The sequence below is a fragment of the Sinohyriopsis cumingii genome, chromosome 6 (assembly GCF_028554795.1).
Source record: "Sinohyriopsis cumingii isolate HCF-2022 chromosome 6, ASM2855479v2, whole genome shotgun sequence".
Lineage (NCBI taxonomy): Eukaryota > Metazoa > Mollusca > Bivalvia > Unionida > Unionidae > Sinohyriopsis > Sinohyriopsis cumingii.
The window spans coordinates 91,401,116-91,421,606 of NC_142966.1; the positions used below are offsets into that span (position 1 = coordinate 91,401,116).

General features: G+C 34.7%; 1 protein-coding gene across 1 annotated transcript in view; it reads right to left on the reverse strand.

Moving 5' to 3' along the window:
* Positions 1-20,026, reverse strand: part of LOC149797440 (putative divalent cation/proton antiporter TMEM165) — a 33,440-nt gene extending 13,414 nt beyond the window's left edge. The window contains exons 1-3 of the mRNA XM_089962245.1: positions 19,725-20,026; positions 8,068-8,293; positions 5,578-5,676 (exon numbers count right to left, since the gene is read on the reverse strand). Coding sequence (XP_089818371.1) covers positions 5,578-5,676; positions 8,068-8,293; positions 19,725-19,817 — 418 coding nt within the window. The 5' untranslated portion in view covers positions 19,818-20,026. The remainder of the gene's footprint in view (positions 1-5,577; positions 5,677-8,067; positions 8,294-19,724) is intronic.
* Between the last annotated feature and the right edge of the window lie 465 nt (positions 20,027-20,491).

Sequence of the window (20,491 nt, forward strand, 5' to 3'; positions counted from 1 at the left end):
CAACTAGCTGAGTACTGATGAAGGTCTACTGGCAGAGTGTTGATGAAGGTCTAGTGGATGAGTGCTGATGAAGGTCAACTAGCTGAGTACTGATGAAGGTCTACTGGCGGAGTGCTGATGAATTGTCTACTGGAGGAGTGGTGATGAATGGTCTACTGGCGGAGTGGTGAAGGTCTATTGGTTGAGTGTTGATGAAGTGCTGATGAAGGTCTATTGGCTGAGTGGTGATGAAGGTCTATTGGCAGAGTGCTGATGCAGGTCTAGTGGCTGAGTGCTGATGAAGGTCTATTAGCTGAGTGCTGATGAAGTACTATTGGCAGAGTGCTGATGCAGGTCTACTGGCTGAGTGCTGATGAAAGTTTACTGGCTGAGTGCTGATGAAGGTCTATTGGTTGAGTGCTGATGAAGGTCTATTGGCTGAGTGCTGATGAAATGCTGATGCAGGTCTACTGGATGAGTGCTGATGAAGGTCTACTAGCAGAGTGCTGATGAAGGTCTATTAGCTGAGTGCTGATGACAAGTATACTGGCTGAGTGCTAATTGTTCTGACTAAATCAGACTAGAGCATATGTCTCTAACTACCACTGTAGTGGTGAAGTTTGCATAAACCAACAGGTGGCATTATATGGTATGCGACTGACTGTAAGTCAGACTTGATTATAGATACACTATAACTAACTGCCATTGCAGTACTTAGGTCATGTAAATCCCTGTCATAATTAACCATTCATTCTGCTATGAGACTAAAAATATTGAGAATCCACTTTTTTGGCAGAAGGGGAGGTTTTTTAAACTGAATTTTGATAAGTCAGCTGCTCATCATTGCTTCTTCCCCAACCATGTTTATAAGATTTTATTGAACCATGAATGGTATGTGGTCATTGTGGATGTGCAATAAGGTTTTGTTTTTGTTTTGCTCTGGCACATTTTTATAAAAATCTATTGAGCAACTGAAAAAAGGGTAATTTTGAAAATGTAGCTCATTTGTTTAGTATTTATGCAACCCAATGCAACAGTACCGCTGGATGTTCAGAGATTTGCCAGTACATCTGAAAAAACTTTACTGAACATCTAGAGTACTATGTGTTACTCCAGATTTTGCATGAATGCAGCCATCTGATTGGTCAGAATATTTTAAAGTACATGTAAGATCTGGAATAAAGTTTAACGATGGACAGGCCTGATATTGCATTGCTTCAAAGTTCTTGAAAGATGGAAAATATGTTATATGCCATATAAGAGAAATATTAAAAAGAACATGCTTAAAGTACTGGGATGTCTTGTGACTGTATGTCAATCTAGTCATGATTAATTTACAAAAGCATATATGCAGATTACACATGTCAGAACACTTGCTGACATATATTACATGTCAACTCTTGTTGACACAGAGAATCTATTACATGTGTCAGAACTCTTGTTGACACAGAGAATCTATCACATATGTCAGTGCTCTTGTTGACACAGACAATCTATTACCTATCAGTGCTCTTGTTGACACAGAGAATCTATTACATACGTCAGAGCACTCACTAACACATATATTACATGTCAGCTCTTGTTGCCAGAATCTATCACATATGTCAGTGCTCTTGTTGACACCAAGAATCTATTACATATGTGCTCTTGTTGACACAGAGAATATAATACATGTGTCAGAGCTCTTGTTGACAGAGAATCTATCACATATGTAAGTGCTCTTGTTGACACAGAGAATCTATTACATGTGTCAGAGCTCTTGTTGACAGAGACTCTATTACATGTTGGAGCTCTTCCTGGCACACAGAATCTATTATACATCAGTTGATACACATAATCCATTACATGTCAGAGCTCTTGTTGACACAGAATCTGGTATGCATGAAGCATTCCATACTGTTTATACATGAAGCATTCCATGATGTCAGTGCATGAAGCTTTACATACTATTTATACATGATGAATTCCATACTGTTTATGCATGAAGCATTCCATACTGTTTATATATTTATAGGTTACTGCATTTGTATGGGAAAATATGAACAAGTTTTTTGGATGGTATACTGCACGACCTTGGGATATGAAGTCTTTCAATTGCAGTTATCAAAAGACGCAATGGAATTTAATGCTTATTTCATTTTGAGTGCAGTAAGGAGGATGTAATTGCACTTATCATTGAAATTACAGTACAATTTCGAAATGTGTAATCCAGATTGAGAACCTATGACATGGCTCATGTAATTCGGATTTGCAGAATTAAGAAAATACATTCTGAGAAAATTCAGGATGTAAAACTTAAGTATATTTTATTTTGCCATTCTTATCACCAGCTAAAGAAGAGAGTATATGACTTGTCACTTGTATGTTATTTGTAAGGACCTTATCTTGCGTCTGTTATATACTGTAGCTAGCCTAAATCCGAAACATTGTACCAATGTGGAATGTGCCAAAACAGCTGGTATGTGGCAGTCCACGAAACATCTGTTTTAGTTCATTCAGAAACAAATTTAACCAACCACAATGTAAAGAGCATTTTACGCGAGTGTACATGATTTGTGTACAAATCAAAAGTGCTGGCATCTGCATCCATTGTTTGTTTACAATAGAAAATAGTTCCTTTATGCACATGAATGCTATATGTGTATTGTCGTGCGGGTTCAATATCAGGTAATACTACATGATTCTGACAATATAAAGTTAACGGGGAAAAAAATGAGCGTATAATAAGAAGCATTCCATACTGTTTATGCATGAAGCATTCCATACTGTTTATGCATGAAGCATTCCATACTTTTTATGTATGAAGCATTCCATGATGTCAATGCATGAAGCTTTCCATACTATTTAGGCATGATGAATTCCATACTGTTTATGCATGAATCATTCCATACTGCTTATGAATGAAGGATTCCATACTGTTTATGAACAAAGCATTCCATACTGTTTATGTATGAAGCATTCCATGATGTCAATGCATGAAGCTTTCCATACTATTTAGGCATGATGAATTCCATACTGTTTATGCATGAATCATTCCATACTGTTTATGAATGAAGGATTCCATACTGTTTATGAACGAAGCATTCCATACTGTTTATGTATGAAGCATTCCATGATGTCAATGCACGAAGCTTTCCATACTATTTATGCATGATGAATTCCATACTGTTTATGAATGAAGGATTCCATACTGTTTATGAACAAAGGATTCCATACTGTTTATGAATGAAGGATTCCATACTGTCAATGCTCAATAAAAGTTGTGGTAACAAGATTTTCAAGATGGCCAATGTGGCAGCCATAATGGTGTCTGCAGGGAACCATCTTCATTTTGGACCAACTAGACATCATAAAATTTCTTTTAATAAATTTTAATAACAAGGGTTCCTCAAAAAGGGCAAATACTCTACTGGCTGAAAAAAATAACTAGGATTTCAAGATAAAACCATTTCTTCTTTTTAACTGGAGTTGAAATCATCTCTGATATTGTTGCACTACCTACATCAATACTGAATGTAATATCAGCACCATTGTTCTTAAGGATCAACTAGATATAAAAAAAAGACTTTAGGCGAAAACTGTTTTTTGATACAACCATCTATTCCGGTAGAGTAGTAATAATATGAATTTCAAGACGGATGCAAAGGTAACCATACTGAATGTCAAATCAGCACTATTTTCAATTAAGTTTAGCTAATTGCCCTAAGAAGTTTTTTGGTGAAAACCGATGTCAAACTGACTTTTCATTTCGGAATAGTGATAAAGAGATTTTCAAGCTGGCTGCCATAGTGGCCATACTAGATGCCAAATCAGTATCATTTTCATTTAGAACCAACCAGACACCATATTAAGTCCTTTGGTGAAAACCCCATTTCAATATTACCTTTTGTTTAAGAGGAACAGTGACAACAGGAGTTTCAAGACAGTTGCCATGGCGACCATACTGGATATCAGATTGGTACATTTTTATTTACGACCAATTAGACAAGATAATATTTAAACCCACTGTTGATATGACCATCAATGTAAAAGTGGATACAACAAAATTTTCAAAATGGACATGTTGGAGGTCAGTTTAGCATAATTTTCATTTAATATGATCAAATATAAAGTCCTTTAATGAATACACATGTGGATATAACCAACCCAGGACATGAAATTAGTATTGGTGGGTGGCAGTTTTAGGGCCTGTCACCTTCTGAGGGAGCTGGGCCCGTGTTGCTTGAGCTGTTGTGAGGAACATCAAATTTAATACAAAAACATAGTTATTTTTAAACAGTGCAATTTCATTCTTTTACTGATCTGAATAAAATGTACAGCAATCTTAAATGGTCTTTGTATTCACTGTCACAGAATTATAGATTAATACATCTTAAGTCAAATCAACCTTTAATTTTGTTGAATCATGGTAGAGGGTGCTGAACCTGTTGACCAAATCAGGGAACTTTAAAAAGGTTGAACACATTTTTTGACCCATGATGAATTGGTTTTCCAGTGTTCTTTAAATGCAGAAACCTGGTGTTTGTCATACTTTGCATCCTTGTTTGGCCAAATCTTTTTTGCTGGGAGCCCATTTTCTTCATTTTTGGGTTGCTGCTGCATTTCAGATTTGCCGATGGAGAAGAAACCAAAGTTAAAATATATAAACTCATGACTTGTATGATCACCTGTTATATTCATTGTGGCTAAACCAAGTGTTACTATGTTCACTGGCGCTAAACCAAGTGTTGCAATGTTCATTGGAGCTAAACCAAGTGTTGAAAGTTGGTTCAATTTTAATGTTGTAGTCAGTGGTTAAATCAACCCTGCGGTAAAGGACCAGTCATAAAATATGCATGAACACATTCTTTTAGCCAGCCATTACATCAGAAATATTGAGTCTCATTGAATATTGGCTTCAATCATATGACTCGAGAATTGTCTCTTTCCAAGGAAGAAGGTGAAGCCCCTTTAAATGAGATTTGTGTGTGTGTAATGTGTGTGATTTGGATTTTTAACATAGATTTAATTTTTAATTCCGTCATGCTGATATGATGTCTGCAGTGTGGCAATTTGCAGTGGTGTCTAGCACTGGGGCATCACATTGCAGACATGTAGCATTATGTCCCACCCAGTTACATTATCCTGACACCAGGTCAACCAGTCTAACACTAACCTCTTAATGCTGAATCCATCCAAAAACTTTGGAAATAGTTGTGTTAATGACATTGTGTTGGATGGGATGGATAATGAAAACAAAGATTACTATATACCTCCGCCCCTAAAGATGGGTGGGTGGGTGGAATAAAGATCCAAAAGGTTGAGCCAATTAAGGTGATCATTAAGAGCAGAAATTCAATGCTTCGTCACTTTGTGCATAAATGTTTATCTCCATGAGATGACTTTAATTCTTAGTTTTTATGCTCTGGTAGGCAGAGATTCTTTATGAGTTCACGGAACACTTAAATACAGGTAAACATATGTATTCAAATTTATGTATGACTACCAGATATAATTATATTGCTGTACAAGAATGTGCACATAGGTACACTAAGAATTTCCCATTGCATCAAACATGTCTAAAGCTGGCCTGTTTTAAAAAGAAAATAGTTTACAAACCTTCTTTTAACATTTTAAATCCAAACACAGCAAATAATATTGATGACACATAGTAGGTATACTGTCTTGGAATAATAGTTGTAGCATAACCCAGAAGTGCTGAAAATAAAAAGAATAACAATAATGAAAAACAAGATGGTGAAGTGGGTCTGAAATTGTTCAATTAGCTTATATATTTTGACAGTTAACTATTTCTTTAAGCAGGTTTCTACATAAGAACAGCACCTAAGTAAACTGTCAACAAAACTTCATAACATTTTGATTGTACATATTTTCTACATCAAGATCAAAATTTGTTTTAAAGATAATGGCATAATTAATACTCACAGTCTCTAGCTCATAATCAAAGTCATCCAGGATCTTGACGATATCAAGACTATAACCAATATTACTGTACAGGAAACAAGTCTCTAGATTAGGAGAGGTAACAAGCAGTTAATCCAATGCAAGATATTTCATTAATATGACATCTATTTGAAATCTGATAAAAAAAATCAGATGATAAGTCTCACTTCAAGACTGGCAAACATCCCAGCCAATCAGATGCAAAATCAACTCAGCAATATGCAAGAACCTGTTAAATTTTAAAACTGCCCATGTTCTTGATGATATAAACCCTTCTTCCAATTTTGACCAAAATCAGATCAGAATTATGGATTCTATAGTGACTGGCTCAGCAAATCTGATGCAAGATCACCTCATTAATACAGATTTTGCTTATTATCAACTGCATCCAAGATCTTAATTATATCAGTATATAATCCAAGAATGATCAAATCAGATCACAAAGACAGCCTGCAGAGTAGTAAAAATCTCAGCCAATCAGATATTAGATCACTTCATTAGTATTCATAGATCTTGCTCATCACTGAACTCATCTTATAATGAAAAAGGCATAGATTTCAAGTTTGATCAACAATGGATCAGAAACAGGGACTCCAGGGTGGTAACAAATAATTGTTGGTGGACAGAATCATGGATCACAACACGTAGCAGACAATACAGTACTTATCAAATGTTCACTGGACCTTATGGCCAGGTGAGGTACAAATAAAAACAGCAAAAACAAGCAAATTTAATAAACATTGTCCACTGGCTACCATGCTGTGGCCATAAAAGTTCACATTAAGTCAGAGATGTACAGTTTCTGCGAAGAAATTAAAAAATTAACACTGTTTCATTGCCCTATCTTAAAAAAGTATATGAAGAAAAGTGAAGTTGATAAATGTTCCATTACACTGACCTTAACGATACAACATTGAATGTGATACATGAGATGCAATCAAGCACAAGTGTAGCATGATTCATTCCTGTACCTCAAACAGCTTTTATGATAAAATGCAGAAACAAAAGAAACCATAATATATTAACCTGTGATCATGACCTTAAAAATAAATAAAATCTCAAGCATGAAATACGACACATATTCTAGCCCTAAATTCACCATATAAACATATATAAAATATATGCAAGTATATCAAACTTTTTTCTTTTTTTTCAATAGCTGTCAAGCTAGGAGGGCAAACGTGACTGCAATGTAAAATACTGACCTCTGACCTAGACCCTGAATATGGGATTCCCAATCTGGTACATAACACACCAATTAGTAATTATATATAGTAATAACAAATTTCATTCCTTAATCTCAAATGGCTCTAAAACTAATGTGCAAAAAGATGTAATCAAAATGTAATGTGGAAACAAGATGTAATCGAAATGTAATGTGGAAACAAGATGTAATCAAAATGTACAGTGGAAACAAGATGTAATCGAAATGTAATGTGGAAAAAAATGTAATCGAAATGTAATGTGGAAACAAGATGTAATCGAAATGTAATGTGGAAAAAAAAACGTAATCGAAATGTAATGTGGAAACAAGATGTAATCGAAATGTAATGTGGAAACAAGATGTAATCGAAATGTACCAGAGCAGGTATGATCTGCATCAAATGATCTACAACCTACTGATAAAGATTTACTAATTTTACCATCTTTCTTGTGTTTAAACCAAAGCAAGTCCAAATAGTGCTCTTTGCCAGTTTAATGAGGAAAGACCGGATTCAGGCTTATGACAGTGATCTGACAATCAGTTGTTAATAAACCATATGTTGGACTTATTAAGATCTTACTTCATGATACCAAGTAATATCTTTCTGAGTGAACTAAAAGAATTCCACAAACAGTCTGACCAAGAAGAAACTGTCCAATTAACATCCAAGGAGGCACTGATTTTTTTTCACATTACTTCTATTAGTTTGTGAATTTGAATATTCCTAGTGTAATTGATCATTTGTGCATCAATACTGCACATAAATTACAAAATTATTGATTCCTTGACAATTTGTAAGAAATTTCCAAAACCCTTCTTAACTGTCCTGATATTATTTTGGCTGTTTTGCTGTTCAGATTGACTGCTTTCTTATCTTACCTAAGTTAACTATATTTATGATGTATTGCCAAAAAGAAGTGAAAATATTAATTATTTCTTACCTGAAAGGACAGTCATAGCTACAAGAGCACCTAGTGCTCCAGCAAGTACAATTAATCTGGAATGTCTCATAGCCATTATAGCTGCAATGAAAAAGGTCTTGTCACCAAGCTCCGACACAATGATCATGGACAGACTGGCAATGAATGCATGGAGGAAACCCACATTTCCCTTACTCTTTCGTAGTGCATGGAACAAAGACCCATCATCTGAGCTTTCTTCTTTGTCCTGAAAGTATACATTTTGGAATTGCCTAGAGATTCAACTAGAAGTGTGCAGCACTATCTGCAGAACAGTCTGAAAATGAAAAACTACTTGGCATCATGATAGACAATATCTTGTTTTGAAAGTCTGCAGTGTGGCAGTTTAAAGTGATGCCAAGTACTGGGGCATTATGCCGCAGACATGTAGCATGATGTCCCACCCAGTCACATTATCCTGGCATCAGGCCGACCAGTCCTAACACTGACATCTTAATGCTGAGCACCAAGCGAAGCAGCTATTAGTACCATTTTTGTAAGTCTTTGGTATTACTCGACAGAGGATTGAACCCACAACCTCCCGCATGAGAGGCGGGCGCTCTAACCACTAGGCCACTGGAGCAGTTTTCATTGGTGGGAATGGAGATCATAATTTGCTTGTCAAGAAAAAATCTACAGCATTCAGCGATCTTTCTGCAATTCACTAACAAGCAAAGCATGCAAACCATGGCAAAAATAAATTTCTGAACTCCTGGTTGACGAAGCTGTACTTTATGAAGCTAGCCATAAAAAAATGGGGGGGGGCATATAATTCAATGGTTGCATTATACGTCACTTATCTTACATTGCAAAGTACAATCATAGGGTTTTAGTATTAAAATGGCATTATCTAAATAAAGTTTCTTATAAAACTATTATTTTCTCATGGGTCGGTGGTTCTTTCTGGGGTTTTCCCTGAGTTCTTCCTCCACCATTAATACTGGCCGCCATGTATAGTCTATCCATGGCTCAAAATTAGCAATAGTCCACTAGCCTGAGGCTAGTAGGTTTCCTGTCAAACTAGCAACTTTTATAATGTTAATAGTCTGATGGGTTCGTAAGTTTTTGGTTATCAACAGTCAGCGTTTGTTTACGCCATTCCCTAATAAAGACTTGACTTCAGCAGATGTTCTGTAGAATCAAAGCAGTGGCCATTGTAAAGACATAAAATATTAGCATGAGAAGATGAAGTCAATTTCTTCCTCGGAAAGGTGCATTTCACTTATCAGCACCAATTATGGTCCCATCATTAACAACAGAAGTTTGGTAATTTATCCTAATTAACATGATAACTAATTAGAAGAAAAATGATGTGGCATCACACTTTATTCACTTGACCAAAGTAAGAAACTATAAAGTGGTATACCACACAAAAGAACACGGCAATTGTTTTTCAAAGAAATTAGTTTGCATTAAGTTTTTTCTTTTTGGCTCACTAGCCAAATGCTCCAACAGTCACAAACAGGAAACTGCAAATTTTATATCTGCATCAAAATAATTATAAGAATTAGATCAATTTATTATGATTACATTATTGACACATCCTTTCCATACAACTACTTTTTCTATGATGATAGGAATAGTTTTTACATTTTTTCCCTTACAAGAATGAACAAATAATTGAATACACGTGGAGGTATCCAAGCAGAATGTACATTTGTTAGGAATTAAAATCTCTGAGCATGAGCATCTAAGATTTGAAAATTTTCTGCCTTATTATTAATTTCAACAATACACTGAGGTACGATTAATTTGAAACAATTACCAATCTTATGCTTTTAATGATGAGACCGTAACTGGATCTGTTAAATACAACGCGCCGAGTCAGATGGCTTCGTTTGATGGGAAAACACCTTTTCCAAGCTGAAACGAACATTATATTCTAATGCTAATATTTTATAACAGTGTTTACAATAGCCACTGCTTTGATCCTGCAGAAAATTTGCTGAAGTCAAGTCTTTATTAGGCAGAAGCCATTTAATTGTTGGGAGAGGGGGGCAAAGGCACATGTTTTGAAATGTGTTTCTTGCTCTGACTTTCTGATATAAAGGACACTGTGCCATTCCTTTTCTAACTTTAAATAATTTGCATCAGCTATACTGTAACATCTCATATTTCAACATGAGGCACAATTCCCTCCTCATAAGACAAGCAAATTGAGGCGTTTTTATAGAAGGTGTTCAGATATTGGAAAAAAAGCAAAAGTTGAATGAAAATGACATAAAAGACAGGAATAATTCTTATGATAGGGAAAATCATAATCGAACGTTTCAGAAGACATGGCCAAAAACAGGGAATGGCTGAATTATGATGAGGAAAAGGACTTTATGCAGTGTAAATGGTGTACAGAATTCACAAAAACAAACAGAGAAAACCTCCAGTTTTGTTGCGGGTTGTTCGAACTTTAAAACTGAATCGGTAAACATACATGAAAGCAGTGGGCAACACAAAAAGAGTTCAGATAGAAAAGCAGCTATGCAGATACCACCAGAAGAATTGACTGCTGGTAAGATCTTGGAAAGTTTAAATCGAAAGGTGTTTGACCGGTGCGTTAATTTGTTTAGAAATGCACATGCTATCATAAAAAAAAGAAAACCCTTCACTGATTTTGTATGGATGTGTCAGCTGGATGAGATGAAAGCAGTTGATCTTGGAGAGACTTACAGGAATGATAAAACAGGTTGTTACATGATTTACTCACTACATGGCTGAAACTGAAAGGCAGAAATTTGTCAAAGGTGTGAATGAAGCTAGGTTTCTAGCAGTAGTGTGTGATGGTTGTACTGACAGTTCAATTCAGGAGGAGGAAATGTATATATAAGAATTTGAAAAGGAGGAGAGATTAAATCATCGTGCCTAGCAATTGATAGTGTAGAGAAGGCAGATGGGATCCTGAAGGTGATCACTACTGCACTGCAATGTTTTAGGGAGACGGTTGAGGAGACCATAACAAACCCCATATGGAACCTGAGTGCAGATGGAGGATGAGAAAGGACACCTGGATCCCTTTCTGGAATTGGATCCCGATTATCTTAAGAAACAAGAAATGCAAATTGACTGATTGATGATTTGAAGCAGGATTTATACTTCTGTACTTCTGCATTTCATATGATAATGCTATTTATGAAATAAAATTGTTGTTAATCTCAATACAAGTGTGTGACATTGTATTGGGGACAGGACTAGTAAAGGCTTCGCAGGACTAGTAAATTTCACAGTATACTAGTGCTTCTGGCTACAAAGAAATTTGTGTTAAAGTCGAGCCCTGCTATTGTGTGCTGAAAAATGGCATTAAACCCTATTACAACAACAACAAAACTATTATTTGGAAAATAATACGATCTAGATTTGCTTTAGTACCTGATGTTTGTATTAAAAAAAGACAGACTGCAGAAAGTAAATATTTTACATTTGATAATGCATTTATTTCAGGTGACTAGAGTTAGACCAATCCACTAACGGTGATGTGCAATGCAAAGACCATGGAAGAAGTGCAAAACAGTCATGTAATGATTTATATTGTAATATTATGGCTGTATTGCTTGTTGTCAATAAAGTAATAACTATCCCATCTTTTTCAATTTTCATTGCCTATTACATTAATAGTCTTGAAAAAATATTCACTACTTATTCTGGCGATATTTTTTGAAAATTGACAACAAAATACAAGTATTGAGATTGGTGATTTTTTTGGGCGACAACCTTTTAAAAGCCAGGCCCATCCCTGTAATGCGTATGCTGGAAGTTCAACAGCTACACAATGCCTCAATGGCTGGTTGGCTGCAGTGATTGGGATGAGTGCATACATGGTATTGATAATTTGTTGCAAGCAGACAATCAGCGGTAGGTTACAGCAAGCATGTTAAAAAGTATTTACTTTTAAGAATACTCTGTCTTTCAATTAACCCCCAAATCAAACGTTTATTCCTTAATTTCCACTATTTAATTCTGATTTAAAATTCAAGCCATGTCACAATGAATGTTACAATTAAATTTACATTTTGGAAATTTGTTTACATCGGCACCGATTATTTCTGCCGATACTGATTATACCGATTGTTCCAATAATTGGCAAAATTAATCAGTACAACTCATGTGTAAGTACATATAAGCTTCCACCCCCAAACTTTTACACATGTAAATAGCTTGGATTAATTTATAGCCTGTATACATGTCCACGTATAATATGCACTCATGTATTACATGCAGTTTTTCTACTGTGTGTAAAAGCTATGTTAGGACACTTGCGATATACATAACCCGCAGGTTTTTGTAAAGATTAATAAATGAGCAAAATCTATGTTGGTCTCTTTTCATTTTAAACAAAATATAAAATACTAGGGTATCATATGGTGAGTCATTCTTTCTGTTTACAACTGAAAGCCTAAACTGTCTAAAGTTCAATCCACATACTCCGCTTAATAAAAGGACACACCACAGCAGAGCCATTTCAACCAAAATTTTCAATTCAAAACTGTTTCCTCACCTTGAGCCATCTCAATCATTGAACAATGGTACCACATGCTATTTTTGTAAAAAAAGCAGTGCCTATCCATTAATTAAAATCAATAGAACAATTACCTACCCAATAATAATTGCCAGATGGCATGAACCATACACCTTCAGATTTTCAAATAATGTAGTCAATTAACATAACATTATCATCTCATGTCACCTTTTGTACATGCCACTGGCCTTGGATGCAGTTCAATAAAATGCATTATGCACTACCCTACGACCAGTAAAGATGCCAACGGGTACCCAGGTGGATAGGAGGAAAGGTTGTGTCTATTTGCTTTGAGTGAACTAGTTTCAATTACTGTAAACATGTACAGATTTAGAAATTTTGGCAAATGCTACAGCCTTAGCAGATCATATCCAAAGTATGAAGTTTTGTTTTCAAATGGTATAGAAGTTACACAATATTATGAACACATGCATATCCAGATGGGAAGGATATAACATGTAAGCCTTGCCTTTTCTTTACCACAAATAGGGATAATTACATTTGAAGTGTCGTCGTATCAGCAGTATGCAACATCATTTACAGTATAACCTTGCTTGAATGACAACCCCTTCCGCCAACAAATAATGGTCTCTCAAGACAGGTGGTCTCTCATAACAGTTCATAGCACTATATAACCAATATATCTGTGCATGGAGTACCTGTGCATGGAGTACTTGTGTCAACAGCCATTAAACTTTGCTTTTTAGTGCTCAGACTATGTTCAATTTATGATAGAAATTGTCTTTTTGTTTTGCAAATTTAAAAATAAACAATATATTCATAAATACCTGCATCTATATTTGAGGGGGGGAGGCAAATGTGATGCCAAGTGGTTTAAAGCACTTGCCTTTACTGATCACTGCCATCTCACCTCTGACTATGTGGGTTTGAATCTTGGTTTCAACCAATGTGGGTATGTGAGAAAGTTTGCCAGCAGCTTGTCGTGGGTCAGTGGTTATTGCCTTGGTTTTTCCAGGGCTCTTCATCTACCAGTTATACTGGTTGCAATACACAGCCTATCATATGCTTAAAAATGGCATTAAACCCACAACAACTACTTAATTCTGCACTAGGAATTTAGAAATACCTATGAATTTCATATGTGAAAATTTCTAGCAAACATGACCGTAAGCTTTAAAATATTTCCTACTAAATGATTCAAAATTAATAGAATGTAATTTGATGAATATTTTGAAAAGTGAACAGTCTATGTTTTACCTGTTGTGGAAGACAAATTTTTAAATAAATACTCTTTAAAATTAAAAAGCTGTTTTTAAGGATTAAACTTGCAAATGTACATGAAGTTTCACATTCAACTGTTAAAAATGGTCATTTTAACTGATTAATATTTGTGTACCTGGTTGTCTGTCATGCAAAAGTTCTCCACCTTTCTCTTTCATTTTCTGATAAGACATAAAACATCTTAAAAACTATGTATACAAATCTGAGGGTCAATCAGATTAAAATCAGATCTCCACTGTCCTATGTCAAGATCTGACAACTGCTTAAGAATCATGTTCTAGTGACCTTAGAATTAGCTAATGGATGACCTTTGAATTAGCCAATGGAAATACAACTTTCAAAACTCTAAAAGTAATAGTTGCAACCAGCAACAAGCTTTGCAAAATTCAACAAATAATTAATTTCAAAAGAATACAAAGTGTGTAAAGAAAAAGGAAACTTACAGTGTTAACTAAATCCCAAATTACAGACACAAGTCCTAATACTTACAGTTCTGAATAAACTTTAGCGGAAATCCAAATTAAGTCCAATGCTGTAAGTGTTGATGTACCTATGATGGCTAATAAAGTGTTGATGTGCAGACTGTCTTTTACCGGATCACAGTACAATCCACACAAAAATCCGTATTGAAATTTCAGCATAAATTCAAGTTTCTATTTCCAACAATGTTATCAGAGCACTTATGTATTTCCAGAGAAAAATTAATTTTAATAATTCCAAACCAAATACTGTACACAACAAACAATTGATTCTGCTCAGATGTTTAAATATAAATGAATTTTTTTTCCAATGACAAGATTATACAGTCCTTTATTTGACCTCAGGTCGCAATTACCTAACAGAAAGTAACCTTCTAGAAACGTCGTACTGTTTACAAAATAAAATGTTAGTCATTATTAGAAAGTGTTACTAAAATTATGCAATCTGGACTAGATCATGTATGCCTAGTAAATGTGCATGTGCGTGTGGGGGGAGGGAATTCCAATAACCCAGACCCAGACCCAAATAAACATGTTTAATAATGACCCTGATATTAAACCAATATACACATAACATTTTAGCTATGTATTAGTTGCTTATACCATATAAAGAAATCAATAATTCAGGTCAGGTAGAAAATAAACTTGATTCTGGACAAGGTTAAGGCCAATGTACAGTTACATTACAATAGCATATGATGAAATTAAAAAATATATTAAAAAGACAAACAAACAAAACAAATTAAATATACATAACAATGGTGTGTCAGATCGTTTACATATTTATTACAGTATTAACATTACAACAACAACATGATTCAGACTGTTTATAGCGGAATCAATGTCCATGGCTGGTTATATACTACAAATGTACCTGCAAACAGTACACCACTGGATGGATGATGTATGATGACTGTCAAGCATATGACAGTCTGTTGATAAACAGTCCGTAAACCTTGTGTGCAGTGAAAATCAGAAACTAGTATGGGATCCCAAATGGATACCAATTCTTGTGTCATGCATGGAAACTTGTTTTAAACACAGTGTCACATTACAAAAATTATTCATTTCATAATTTTAAAATATATACAACACATAAATATTTATAAATATTATACAAATAATGCCAGAAACAACTTATATCAATCATGAAAGACAGAAAAAAGGAAAGAAGAATATACAGATTTCATTTCAAACTAAAAAACAAGAATCTGCTTAGTATTTTGTAATAAACAAAGTATTTATGCCTACACAACACCTGGATATTTTATTAAGGAAGCAGTAGTCATTAATTTGTTTGGAAGAGTATGTTATTATCTTGCAAGTATGAAATTGATGTTTTCAATGCAAACAGCATTTTAAAATTGTTTGAAAGATATAGATCGTCAAAAAAAAATTAGTAAAAAATAGAAATAATAAAATCAAAAAGATTTAAATGCTCTTACATGGAAAAATTCACTTTGGAATCATGCTTGTCATCTTCAAAAGCATGAAATTTGCTTAAGTTCAGTGATTTCAGAGACTAAGATTTAAATTCTTGTTCAGATACACTGTATCAATAATGGTATCATTTTGACATTCTGATCTACATGTACCACATGGAAATTCAGTCACCTATACCAATTCTGTAAAGAACATAACCAAATGAACAAAGATTTCCAGATTTTTATCTTAGGATCCATCAATGCTTTCTTAAACCATGACAAACAAAATGGTGAGGCCAAGAAACAATTAGGGTAGGTAGGCAGTTTAAAAAAAAAAAACGTAAGTATTTTTTCATCTTCTTTTGACCATGGGGAACAAAAGTGCTAGAGTTGACAGTGAGAAATGGAGATAGTCGGCCAATCAGAAAGACAAGTATTTTTTGCATGGTCTGAGGTAAAGGTAAATAAAATGTGGCCTGAAGAACAATATTAGCACTTCCTAAGGACAAGGTACCCAATTTTAATGACCAATCTAATTAAGATGAGTAAAGTCATCTGTATAATCTTGATTGTCATCTTCTACAATGAAGCTCTTTTTAAAAATCCAAGCACTATGTTATTTAGCTGCAAACATGAAAGAATAATCACTCTTTTTAATATATTCTGGTTAAGTTCCTTGTGTGTGCGTGTGATTTTGGATTTTTAACGTAGCTTTAACAATATTTCAGTCATATTGCTATAATGTCTGCAGTTTGGCAGTTTACAGTGTTGTCTAGCACTGGGGCATCATGCCTCAGGCACATAGTATCATGTCCCACCCAGTCACATTATCCTGACACCAGTCTGACCAGTCCTAACACTGGACCTCTTAATGTTGAGCACCAAGCAAGGCAGCTGCTAATATTATTTGTTTTTATAAGTCTGGTATGACTTGGCCAGGGATCGAACCTGCAATCTCCCACATTCGAGGCAGACACTCTAAACACTTAGGCCACCATTGCTTTTGATTTCTGGACAAGAATGATCAAATAAGAATTGATTAATTAAACGTGGTCATTAGACCTAATTACCCTACAAGTATTAATGTATCTCTATCAAGCAAAATAACTTTACTAAGTTATAGTAAAATTAACAAATACCTTCCCATACAAAATAGGAAAATGTACTACAATGCCTGCATTTTGCCATGTACTGATTATTGTTTGACTATATGGGGGAAAATGCCCAAGAGTTAGTTAGAAAGAATCAACAAGATACAAAAGAGCAGTTTGCCTAATTATGTATGCTCCTTGTGAAATCCTGTTCCATTAACTGAAATGGCTTCATATAAATGACATAATAAACTTTCAAAAGACAGTATTTGTCTGTAAATGTAAACATTGTTATGTAATATGCCTGAATATATGGGAAAATTATATGGAATTATTTGCCCATGTCAGTTAGATCAGCCACTTCTATTGAAGGTTTTAAAGAAAAATACACGAAATACTTGAACCTGATATTTAATTCATTTATACCTGTCATATCTTGTAAAATCTCTTGTTTCTGTTCCAAATGTCCTGTCTCTGTGCACACTAATCTGTCTTTTGTATCAAAAAAATTGGTATGCCCAAAGTAATGTTAAGTTGAATCATCTGATCATTTCTTCTGTTTTCAATATCGTGACTTGACTTATCCTACACAGTTTATTAGTAAGATTCATGCATGTAGACTATTAGAAATAGCAGAGGGCCTCATGGGAAACTTAATACATCTGTATTCTAACTGAGCTACCCTCACTGAATAAAGAATTATTATTATTATTATTATTATTATTGGTTGTTGTATCTGACTGAACAGCAGTATGTAACCACAAGATTTGAACTGGCCAATGGAGGCAGGGTTATGCTATTCTGTGTGGATTTAAAAGCTGTCAAACAAATGATTTGATCCAACAATATTCTGTACATATTGATGAAAGGACCCTTCAACTGACTGTAACTCAAAAAGCCACACGAAATACAAGTACGTGTCTAAATCATACACAGACGTGTTGCAGATTAATAGGTAAGAACAGACCTAAAAATCACCCATCAGTATCAGTCAAAGGGCTAATTATTGGTCCAAGTCTGAATCAGCCCATAATATGGTCTGAATCAGCCATGGTCCGAATCTGTCCATAATACTGTCTGAATCATCCATGATTCAAATCTGTTCATAATACTGTCTGAATCATCCATGATCCAATCTGTCCATAATAAGGTCTGAATTATTCATGGTCTGAATCTGTCCATAATATTAATACTGTCTGAATCTGTCCATAATACTGTCTGAATCTGTCCATAATACTGTCTGAATCGGTCCATAATATTAATACTGTCTGAATCTGTCCATAATACTGTCTGAATCATCCATGATCCAAATCTGTCCATAACAAGGTCTGAATTATTCGTGATCTGAATCTGTCCATAATAAGGTCTGAATCAACCATGATCATAATCTGCATGCACTCATCAATCAACACTTTTATTAATCTGACCCACAAGCCAATGTTTTTATCAGTAAAAAGAGGAAAACAATCCATAACATCTTTCAATACTCCCAGTGTGTAGTTTCCTTTTTTTTAACTTTTGTTTTTACTGAGAAACAAGTACTGTGGATCATTTATTTATATATTACTTGTATTCAATGCTGCATATTTGAGGCATCCACCTTTTCCATTATTCTCATAGCACTGCTGTATTCTTCATCACTTTTATGACTGTCCATCTTTGAGGTCACCCGGATGCATAATTCTTAGTTTCCCTCTTGGTCACTTTCTATCCATTCTCTCTTCTATTACTTCCCTGGAGAGGTTTTCACCTCTCAAAATATGTCTATCCATCCTTTCTCCTTCTCCAAAATTACTTGCAAACAATCTCATTTCACCTAATAAACTCAGCACCAAAGCCTCATTTATTTTCCATTCACTCCAGCTGACTTTCTCCATACATCTAAAAATCCACATTTCAAACATTCCTATAGCATTTGTGCATCCTCTTGTTTTTGTCTGTACCTCACCCAAACAAAATTTTTTTTTTTAAAAAAGCACTAAGGATAAAGAAAATGAACAAAACTTAGGTCATTTAATTCATTGACATAAATTGGTCTGTCACCAAGGGAGCCAGAACACTGTGAACTTATTGGTGTTTCAACATAAACAAAATGTAAATAAACTGATAGACTGCTCGCTGTCCATTTCTGGTTTCTATTTCATGATAAACTGTGCTGTCTGCATCCAATATCTGCAATGTCTAGTTGTAATATTTTCAAAAGAAACAAATAAATAGAAGGAACTTTTTAATATGTGTGTAGAAAAATATTTAACTCCAAAATTTACTAATTTATTGAGATTATTTGTTAAAATTATTTAAAAAATGGAGAACTATATAACATATATTGTTCAAAACAGACTGGCCCAAGCAAGTATGGTGACCTTGTTGTTAAAGAATCTTGTTATTTGTTATGAAAAACCAAAAAGCTAACCATGTTTGGGACCCACAGGTTATAAATTATAAATGAATGAATGAATGAATGAAATGACGGAGTTTTTGTGCATTATTTTAAATATCCTTGATGCCTTGTTTTTAACATTGGTAGGGGGTACAAACAAACAGGATGGTGTGAGGATACTTATTATAACCTTCTTCATTCTTCCTTCTGTCATACGCGTCCCAATGCTAAACCCCATACCAGCGTTTTGACAACCTTCTTTTCAACTCTTTTCTACTTTTCTGTTACAAATTCCTTCTTCTTGATAAATAATCCTTTACATTTCCAATTTTTATTTTCACTTCTTCTTCACACCTACCATCTTCTGTAACAATATATCCCATATATTTGAACTTTCCACCTGCTCACCATGAATTGTGATTTTGCGATGCTTGTTTCCCTCTCTACTTATAATCGAATCTGTTCATGATACGATCTGACCGAAAGAACAATAAGGAAGGAAGGAAAGATACTTACATGATCCTGTTTCGAATCACTATCTCCAACACTCTCAGCAATCAAAAACGATGCAGTTATCAAACAAACGACAGTAATCTGTTTCCACTTCATGATTGGGAATATCAACGTACTCTTTCCTGATTCACCTCGGTAACAACGAAAAATAAACACATATGTTAATGGCCCATATACTTTCTGGGGTTAATCATGAATGTGTCTGGTGTAAGGTACCTTAATCGCAAGGAAGTTATTTTTTTGGAAAAAATTAAATTTACACCGAATGCTGTCCAACACGTAGCAATGACATGAAATTGAATACAACGCCCTCTATGAATTAGCCAGCGGCAATGCTTAAGACACATGCAGGAAGATTGTACGCAATTCATAAGTGGTGTTTGAGCGGTGCGAGTGATTGTGTGATTACATGTATGGCTCTGGCTTCTGATTCAAGTTCATAACATTATGTCATCCGTCTGATCAATTTATCCAAAACACAAAAACTTATTAATTTTTTTGTTAAATTGAACATAATGGTTTTTACATATTCCCCTACATCACCCCCTGACCAGTTGTATGGGCATTATTTTAAAATTATTTTCCGTCCTGATCTTTACATATCTTCATTTACTCTCTCTCTCTCTCACACACACACACACACATTGTACAAAAAAATCCTCACTCATTTACAAACCCCAAGGTATTTTACATTGCCTGTTTATTTCTTTGATGTGAAAGAAAGGAAAAACAAAAGGGTCCACTTTTTCTTGAAATCATCACTTCTATTA